Source organism: Mesoplodon densirostris, chromosome 19 (assembly GCF_025265405.1).
Source record: "Mesoplodon densirostris isolate mMesDen1 chromosome 19, mMesDen1 primary haplotype, whole genome shotgun sequence".
Lineage (NCBI taxonomy): Eukaryota > Metazoa > Chordata > Mammalia > Artiodactyla > Ziphiidae > Mesoplodon > Mesoplodon densirostris.
The window spans coordinates 17249046-17259346 of record NC_082679.1 but is presented as its reverse complement, the minus strand read 5'-3'; the positions used below and the strand labels follow the sequence as shown (position 1 = coordinate 17259346).

Genomic DNA, 10301 nt, shown 5'->3' with positions numbered 1-10301 from the left:
AACCTGTGCCCCCTGCAGTGGAAGAAGAGTCTTAACCACTGGACCGCCAGGGAAGTCCTAGATGGTATTAAACCAAACAGTAAGGAAAGTCATCTCTAGAGGTGACACTTGAGTAGAGAGCTGAATAAAGTGGGAAAGTTCTGGGTAAAAAAGGGGTGGCTAGAACAGAATGGTGAAGTGAGGTAACAAGGGACTAAATCATGTACGTCCTTATAGGCCAAAGTAAGGAGTCTGGCTTTCATTTTGTGTGATATGAGATCACTGGGGAGAGGAGTATTGAATAGAGGAAGGATATGATCTGACTTAGATTTTTTAACAAGATCCCTCTGGCTGTTGTGTTGAGAATAAACTACTGGGGACATGGGCAAAGGTAGAAGGAACTTTTAGGAGGCTACTGCAATAATTCTGGCCAGAGTAAGGGTGGCTTATTGTAGGGTAGGGGTGAAGATGGTGAGAAGTGCTCAGATTCAGGATATATTCTATATGTGAAATGGACAGGATTTTGCAGTCAGGACAGATGTGGGCGTGAACAGTTGAGTGGAAAGGTTGGGTTTACAGGGGAAATCGGGATTATGGCTTCGGACACACAAAGTTGCCGATTAGACATTCAGCTGGAGATGCTGATGCTGAAGAGGCTGTGGACGTCGCCTGCCATATAAGTAAACATAAGGATTTTACAGCTATCAAGCCGTCAGTCACAGTAGCCACCCCCAACTGTGCACCCTGAGGAGCTTCAGGACGGAGAAAAACAGTTTACTAACCCTAGATAGTTAAGGTGCATATCAAAAGGATGATTTCAATGAGCCCACTCTCTTACATCTTCCCGTACATAGAGAAGTGGTAAATTCATTAACCTGAGATGCCTGGTTTATCTTCAGTTAAGAGTAATCTTTTGATGTTAGGCTACCTGGGTTGATCTTTTGTTTTCGTTTTCTCAAAAACTCCTATATATCCTGGCTCCTCCCTTACCTCTTCCCAGTAGGCCCTCAGAGCTATCTCAGAGGCTATCTCCAGGCTTAAATCCTCAGCAAAATCCCGAAATTAAACACAATTCTCAACCCTTAGGTTATGCTTTTTTTTTTTTTTTTTTTTTTTTTAGTTAACAAGGCTATGGCTTATATGAATCCAGAGTTCACAGAACTGAACAAAACTTCAGACAAACACTTGGGATTGGTCTGTGTGCAATGGCATTGAAAGCAATGAGCCTGGATAAGGCAATCTGAAAGTGCTGGACAGAATCCCACCTCCAGGAGCAGCGAAGTGGAGAAGAGGGGAGACTCGCTGGGTAACATGCTGTAATGGGGCCATGAGGGTTCCATGAGGGGCGCAGCTGCCTCAAAGACGAAGTGCCTGGGTCTTAAAGGGGCTCACCAGGAGACTGGAGGCGGGTTGGAAACTTTCCAGGTAGAGGGATCCACTTTTGCAATGACACCGGACTCAGGACAAGATACAATGGGTCTGGAAATGGCGGAGGCCGCAGCTGAGGTCAAGAGGGTCGCGCGCACCGCCACTCCAGCCCACAGTGTCCTGGCGTCTCGAGGAACTTGGCCTCTCCGTGAATCTCCTCTCAGGCCGCGCGGGAACCGTACCGACAAAACCAAGCGGCAAAGCTAGAATTACTGAAGCTGCCAAGAAATCCGGAGCTGCCCACAGCCGGCCGAGTCTCGCGAGAGCACGGCCTCCCCGGCCCAGCATGCCTCGCGCCGCCGCCGCTGGTGCTGCCGCCGCCGCAGCCGCCGCCGCCGCAGCCGCTGCGCCGCGGCTTGAGGGCGGGAGGCTGGGGGAGGGTAGCGGAGCCGGCGCTGCCGCCATGTTGGGTCTGAGGCGGCTGCTGTAGGCGCCTACGGAGCAAGCGGGCGTGCGGAGCGGCCACAGCGGCGCGGGATCCGCCTCTCTGCGAGCGGCCGGGAGCGGCGGCGGCGCCGGCGCCATGAGCGGGGGCACCCCTTACATCGGCAGCAAGATCAGCCTTATCTCCAAGGCGGAGATCCGCTACGAGGGCATCCTCTACACTATCGACACCGAGAACTCTACCGTAGCTCTCGCCAAAGGTACGCCGGGGTGGGCCTCTCGGTGTGGAGCCGGGCCGGGCGCTCGGGGTTGCGCCCGGCTCTCGGCCCGCGACCTCCTCGCTCCCTCCCTACTCCCTCCGCCGTCCTCCTGAGCGGGGCCGCCCCCTTCCCTCCCTCCGGGCTCAGGCGTCGCGGGCTGGGCCCGGCCGCGGCCTTCCCCGGGCTCCCAGGCTTCTGCCCCAAGGTCCGCGCCTTCAATCCGGGGACTAAGGACCGGGAGCGGGGCGGGCACGGCGGTCCTGAAGTCCGGGAACGGGCCGAAGAACAAGGAGATACGCGTCTTCCAACTCCGAAATTCGGTGGTTATGTCGTTTTAGCATCAAACAAAGCCTGAGTATTCAAAGAATTTTTCCGCCTAGTCTTAAAGTGCTGATTTGTTGATTCTCCGGCACCCATTTTCTCGCGTTCTTAATTTCAATTCGCTGCATATCCCTCAGGTGAACTGTAAGTGATGTGCCCAAACTTTGGATTTCCTCTGCGACGCAGACGGTCTCGAAATGCCATTGGTACCATGGAGCAGATCACATCCCACTTGTCTCCTGTGTGGTATTTACCTGTTAGACGGAATCCTTCTCCAAACCTGTTGTGCAACCATCTCTTTTAAAATGTTTGCTGCTCTCGTTTCGGCCTTGTTTCTGGAAGCCCGGGGGGAAGAAATGTTCAAGCTTTTTCCAGGACCCTTGTTCACAAGGCATATCTGAGTGGTCAGTGGGCGCTGACCGACCCCCGTGGAGGCTCCCTGGGACAGAGTTCTGGGGTCGGGGAGGAAGGTGTTCTCCCCCAAATATTTAGCATCGCCACAGTCTTGTGGGTTTTGTTTCCGTTTACACGTCTGGGCTTTAGCTCCGCCAGGAAACCAGGAAGAAAATAAACTTTAGCTCCTGATCTTAAAAGAAACCTCACAAGTTTTTGGAACACTTAGGAGAGGGAAGCAAGATAACTAAGGTATTGATAATTTTCGCAGCACATGGTAGAGTTACAGAATGAATAGCACGATAAGGAGAGAGGTCCGGCGACAGGAAACAAATTTTCTAAATCTATTTTTTTTTAAAGATTAATCTTTGACCCAGGAGAGTCATTTCGCGGTATCACGCAAGTATTTAATGACATTTTTTTGGATTCTCTGGTACATCCTTTTTAATAGCACTCGTGTTGGGACAAATCTTATATCTGGGTAGGAAGCCTTAAATTATTTTATCTTAATTTTCTTTCCTCTCCCCTCCCACCGACCCCCCCCCCGCGTGCATATTTAGCTGTATAATGTTTTAATTTTTATGACTTTGTGAAATTGTGAAAAAGGTCCTCTAAAGTTCTTGGTGGGAGCCACATACAAGCTGAAAACAGTATTTCTCTTTAAAGTGGTTTAATAGCTTTTAAAAAAGGCATTGTTTTACCTAATCTGAATTTTAAGGTGTCTTGCCAGTTCCTTCACTCCTCACAAAGAAAAAAATCTGTACATTGTAAAGATTTCTAATGTGTTCATTTCAGTCTTTTAAAAAAATCTGTACACTCTTTTATGCAAGAACCTAAAAAGTGTATTTTAATAACGATCCACATTTTTACAAATTATCCTTTCAACAGCTTCTAGGGTCAGTGAACATTTTGTTAGTCTGTAATAGTTAAAATCATATGCAAAACATAATTTGTCCTTTTTATCATGACTTGATAAATATGTTATATAAGTACAGCAATGAAAAGATTTTTTTTAATCATTGAATTTATGTCTCTACTTATGGCTTTGATCTTTAACCCCACATACATAATATATTCTTTTTTCTTAAGAAATATGAGTTATTTAATGTGTAACAGAGGTTTGGGAATTTGTGTTTGCAAAAAATTGGAGTTATCAAATCTTGATATTATTCTACCTAGCAGTATCTAATCTAAAACTACTTTATAACTATCCAGTCAACAACCGGGCACTTATTTCAAATTTCAAAATTAGAAGTGGGGTGTTTGGTCTTAAAATTTTAGAATTTACATGACTTGTTGAGTAATTTGATATCTGAAATGCCACCTTTTTCAAAATTTGGATGAAGGTTGGCAGTATAACAGATTGAAGCCAAAAGTTTATTCATGGATTTTAGAATACTGTATGTTTAGAATACAGTGTGTATTTGGATTTAGAGATCCTTGTTAACTCTTTTTAAACTATGGAGTGAGTTAATCTCTTTAACATTCTTAGAATTCTTTTTAGGATGTTAATTTTTTTTCCCCTCTAGGGAGCTGTTTTTTTTTTTTTTTCTTATCGTGAAATATAACCACACATGTTGAAAAGATAAGTAGATAAAATGAAATATTTTTAAACAAAGATCCTTGTAACTACCATCCAGGGTAAGACAGGCATTGCCGACATCCTACAAGCCTTCCACCCCATCTTCCCATCAACTACTACCCTCTTAACCTAGATATAAATGTTATTCTGACATTCATAGTTTTATCACTTAAGTTTACATCTCTGAATGATAGCGTTTTGTCCGTGTTTGAACTTTATATAAATGGAATCATCTTGTATATATTTATTTTGGCTTTTGTTGGGAGATAGTATTCCATCATGCATATTATATGTTTATCTATTTCTGCAGTTGTTTTGCATATTCTACAGTTGTTTAAATTGTTTATAGTTTTTGGCAATTATGAACAATGCCTTTGTGAACATTTGTGTTTGAGTTTACTGATGCATGTTTACGTAATTTTCTTTATGGTGTATACTTTGAATTGCAGGATCATGGGGATTGTGTGTCTTTATTAGATAATGACAAACAGTTTTCCAAAGTAGTTGTTTACTAGTTTTTATTTCAATTATTAGTACAGTATATGAAAGTTATAGTTGTTCCACATCCTTCAACAATAATATTTAGTATAAGGTATTTTATGTTTTAGTTCTATGCAATCTGGTGGGTATGTATTTGTACCTGGTTTTAATCTCCCTGATTACTAATGAGATGAACACCTTTTCACATCTTGGTCATTTGGATTTCATCTTTTCATGAAGTGCCTTTGAAATCTTTTGCCCATTTTCCTATTGAATTGCATGTTTTTTTCTAGAGTTCAGTATTTAGAATATGAATCCTTTGCTGGATGTATCTGTTACAAGTTTCTTTTCCCATTTAATGGTTTCTTTTGGTGAATAGAAGTTCTTTTAATGTAGACATGTTTATCACTCTTTTTCATTATGGCTAGTGTTTCTTTTCCTTTTTTTTTAAGGAGTTTTTCCCTATCCCAAGTCATGGAGTTACTTTGATTATCTTTTCAAAACTTTTTTATTTTGCCTTTTCACATTTAGGTCTATAATACGCCTGTAATTAATTTTGTATATGTTGTGAGGTATTTAAATCTTTAAATTTAGTAAGGGCATCACTTGGCTTATGTGGTCCAGATTATAATTTAGATTCTTTACTTGGATATTACTTACAATTTAAATCCATCTGGAACTATAAAATACTCCTGAAATTTTGGACTAGTTCTGTTTGAGTAGTATGTAATTAGGGTGACCATATGGCCTGGTTTGCCCTCGTGGAAAGTCCTTGTTTGTGCCTGTTATTCTGGCGTAATGGTTAAAACATCCCTTTTCTCTCTTGAAAATATTGCAGTTTGGATAATAAATTGTATGGTCACACTGTATATAATCAAAAGCCCAATCCCAGAGGTACTGCTGAATGGGTGATGTCTTTTATTTTCTGCTAGAGATTTCACAGACTAGCTCTAGTTCTATAAAGTGAAATTGAGGTAAGTTTGATGAACTTTAATACTCAATCTTCTGAATCAATGTCAGGAAGTTTTAAAGGCAACCTAGAAAGACTTTAATGTAGGTTTAAGTATGTTAGTAGATAACCTGGGCTGTAGTTTGTTTCTTATAGTCTTTGTCACAGCTCTGCGTTTTTTTCTTCCTAATACTGATCGTGACCTACACATAATCATCTTTGTTGATTTGCATGTGTTTATTGTCTCCACCTTCGCTCCCCACGTAGAGTCTGAGCTCCTGGGATGAACGAATATTTATTAAATGAATGAATAAATGGAAGTTAATTAGCATTTTAGTTTATTAATCTTATAGAAGTCTCTTGAGGATATCTCCAAATTCCATGTTCACAATTGTATCTCTCTTTAAAATTAAAATACATAGGTATGTTCCCTCCCCCAACAGTAAGAAATTTTGGAGAATAGGGATATAAGAGGAAAAAATCTTATGACATGATTTAAATGACATTGTTGGGGAGACAGAGTTTCACCTTATGACTCAAGCTCAATTATAGTTTTCATTTAAAATTTAAGAGAAGAATCAGTTCAGGACGTTTGAGGGAATTGCAAAGTGATGACATGCATCAGTAGTTTGTGGGATACTTCCAATTGTATTTGCACCTGTCTTTGTGAATATGATGCCCAGACACATACTAGATCCTGGATACCAAGAGATTTCCCACAGAATGGAAGCTTCGTGAAGGCAGAGAGTTTTGTCTCATTCATTGCTCTATTCTCAGTACCTGGAACAGTGCCTGGCACATAGCAGACCCTTGGTAAGTATTTGAATAAATGAAAAGGATACTTGTAGTTATTGAAGGTTTCTAATTATGGGAATCTCAAAGTTGGAGGAAGTTTACATTTTCTATAAACATTATATATGTAAATTTTAAAAGTATTTAAATAAAATTAAATGAAATTCTTATCTAACGTATATTTAGTTAGCTGTACCTGGATAATATACCCCTCAAATGAAACCAGGTTGCCACTGAATTAGGAAAAGAGACTTTGTGAAGAAGAATGATTATATAAGCCAGCTGCTTTTAAAATGATTTGTGTTTTTTTTTTTTTTTTTTTTTTTTTTTCTTTTTCTGTACGCGGGCCTCTCACTGCTGTGGCCTCTCCCGTCGCGGAGCACAGGCTCCGGACACACAGGCTCCGCGGCCATGGCTCGCGGGCCCAGCCGCTCCGCGGCACGTGGGATCCTCCGGGATCGGGGCACGAACCCGTGTCCCCTGCATCGGCAGGCGGACTCTCAACCACTGCGCCACCAGGGAAGCCCAAAATGATTTGTTTTTAAAATCAAGTGACTGGTGGAGGAATATAAAAGCGGGTAAATTGGTAATGGATTATTTCCTTACTTATCTGCTAAGTCTTGCCCATTGGCATAGCTTACCTACTTCTTGACTGTTTACTAGCCACATAGTCATAAACTTCAGAGAGTGGGAGAGTTTTGTGTGATGGATGAAATGCCTGTGAAGTGCTTTATTGATTTCTTGCATTCTCGCATGAGTTGGGGATCCAAATCTAGCAATTCACAAAATCACTACCTAGAACAGCAAAGATCTAGTGAAACTTAATGTTGCAGTTTCTTTTGGTCACCCTATTTAGTGAGGTTGCCAGAACTCGGAGCCTTGGAAACAGTTTGTTGTTGTTGCATACATAGTCCGCAGAAATTCTTGGTAATTCTGGGAGTCTCGGGTCAAGTGCCAAAAACTAACTGTACATTTTCCAGTGGAGTAAAATAAGCAATGACTTTCTGAATCAGAAGTAAAGAAAACAACATAAAGCCTGAAGAAAATAATAGTAGAAGGAAGGAAATATTAAGAGTAAAGAGATCTTACCTGTGCATGACACATAGCAAGAATTTTATATTTAACTCAGTGCCAAAGTAATAATAGCAGTAACTGTAGACAGTTTAACTTGAATTTATTACTCCATGATAGAAGGTGCTTTCTATAGAAACAATTTACCTTTTATTTTCTCTATGATGCTTTAAAGTAATACTTCAGTTAGCCATTTTAAAAACTGGATATCATTGAAGTAAGTTTTTTTAATGGATAAAGTGTGAGTTAGTCTGTAAAATATTTTATTCACAAGAATTTTATTCTAGTTTTCTGGGGTGTTCATTTCTGAAAGAAAATGTGACCCAAAAGGCCAGTTGGAATACTTAGTAGCTCTTTGACCTTGGACAAGTAATTTAACCTTAGCTTTAACTTCATCTTTTAAATAAGAATAATAACGCCCATCTTTCAGAGTCATTCTCAGAATTAAATGAGATAATATCAAAAGTTAACTTTTATTGTAGGTGCTTAAGAGAGAGTAGCTATCTCAGTCTTATTTCCAACCACTGTCTCCATCTTTGTCTAGGTACCCCAACTCCATCAGTCATTCAGATCTATTGTAGTCTATAGTCTGTTGATCTTACTACCTTTCACTGCCCCACACTCCCCTCATAACTTTACTTCCTGCTTTAATTCCACAAGGAGTTGTTACAGTCAGTACAGAGCATATACTGTCAATCCCCCTTTCCCTCTCCCACTTTCTTGTACAAGTGTCAACACAGACATGCTGGCCAATTTCACTGTACATTTATGTTCACTAAGCCCAGCAGTCATGGCTACTTCCCATATATATATATACTGTATTTCCATAGTCCATTCGTTCCATTTTTCTGCCTGACTATTCCGTTCCTTGTTTTCCTCAGACTTCCACCACTTCTTCCCCCATCTTCACTTTCAGCCTGTGAACCTTGCTTCCTATTTAATTGAGAAGAGAACAGCAAACAGAAGAGAATTTTTATCAACTCATCCCACATGTACCTAGTTACCTGCATCTGCTCCAAACCTCTCCTTTTCTCTGGTCAATATAGATAAACTGTTTTCTCTAAGGCCACCCTTCCACTTGTGCAAGATTTCATCCCTTCTTGATGATTCAAGGACATTGCTCTAGCAGTTCTCTACTCTATCTCACCTATGTATTCAGTTTTTCTTTCTCTACCAGATCCTTCCTGTCTACTCACAGATACGCTGTTATTTCACCCATCTTAAAAACAGCAACAACAAAAAAGCACTACTACTCTTAATGCAGTTCTTCTTTGTAATCTACTGCCCCATTTCCCTCCTTCCCTCTGCACCAGAGCTTCTTGAAGGAGTTGTCTACATTAAGGTTACCAAAGACTTCCATGTTGCTGAATTCAGTGGTTGGTTCCTATTCTCAGTCTACTTGACTGATGAGCAATATACGGCACAATTGAAAGTGTTACTTCCATCTGGGAATATTACTGGTGGAGTTGTGTGATGGCTAGTGTGTCAGTTTGGCTGGACCACAGTGCCCAGATATTTGGTCAGATATTCTGGACCTTTCTGAAGGTGTTTTTTGAACCAGATTAATATTTAAATTACTGGACTTTAAAGCATATTTACTCTCCATGATGTGGGACATGGGTGGGCCTCATCCAGTCAAGGTGAAGGCCCTAATAGAACAAAGACTGACCTCCTCTGAGCAAGAAGGAATTCTGCCAGCAGACCACCTTTGGACTCAAACACAACTCTTCTCCAGGTCTCCAGCCTGCTGGCCTACTCTGCACATTTTGGATTTTCACATGAGCCCAATTTCTTAAAATAAATCTCTCTGTGTCTGTGTGTGTATACGTTCATCCTGTTGGTTCTGTTTCCCTGGAGAACCATGATGAATACAAGTAGTATCCAAGCTGAAATTTAGGGTAGGTCAGATGTGGGGAGTTGTTTTGGTAGAGGACAAAAAACCTGCTCCGTGTATGGAGAATAATGAGCTTGGTTGGAACTTAAGTTTGGGTAAGTGTCTGGGACCAGGTCTTACAACTGATACTTGACAGGAGTTTTAACTTTAAGACTACATCATGGGGCTTCCCTGGTGGCGCAGTGGTTAAGAATCCGCATGCCGATGCAGGGAACACGGGTTCGAGCCCTGATGTGGGGAGATCGCACATGCCGCGGAGCAACTAAGCCCATGTGCCACAGCTGCTGAACCTGCGCTCTAGAGCCCGTGAGCCACAACTACTGAAGCCCATGTGCCTAGAGCCCGTGCTCTGCAACAAGAGAAGCCACCGCAGTGAGAAGCCCGTGCACTGCAACAAAGAGTAGCCCCTGCTCACCGCAACTAGAGAAAGCCCGCGCGCAACAATGAAGACCTAACGCAGCCAAAAATAAATAAATTAAATAAATAAATTAAAAAATATTTTTTAAAAAAACTACACTGTAAATGTTATTCTAGATTTCCATTTGAACTTAGCCTTAGTTTTGCAACTAACTTTTGGACATTTCTTGAATAATTCAACCTTTTGTTTATTGCTCTCCCATTTTAGTATTCAACAGACTTATTTTTCTTCTTTATCAATCAGTATTAGAGCCTAATTTATAATTTTTAGTTTGTGTCCAAAAGTTAAGACTTGGCACTTCCCTGGTGGTCCAGTGGTTAAGACTGCGCCTTCCATTGCAGGGGGTGCAG

At 41.4% G+C, this 10301-nt stretch overlaps 1 protein-coding gene across 4 annotated transcripts in view; it reads left to right on the top strand.

Moving 5' to 3' along the window:
- The first annotated feature begins 1723 nt into the window (after positions 1-1723).
- LSM14A (LSM14A mRNA processing body assembly factor) overlaps positions 1724-10301 on the top strand; it is a 55538-nt gene continuing 46960 nt past the window's right edge. For 2 of the 4 annotated variants that reach the window (XM_060085169.1, XM_060085168.1), the window contains exon 1: positions 1724-2051. In XM_060085169.1, coding sequence (XP_059941152.1) covers positions 1931-2051 — 121 coding nt within the window. In that variant the 5' untranslated portion in view covers positions 1724-1930. The remainder of the gene's footprint in view (positions 2052-10301) is intronic. The other 2 variants (XM_060085171.1, XM_060085170.1) reach the window with 1 other exon arrangement.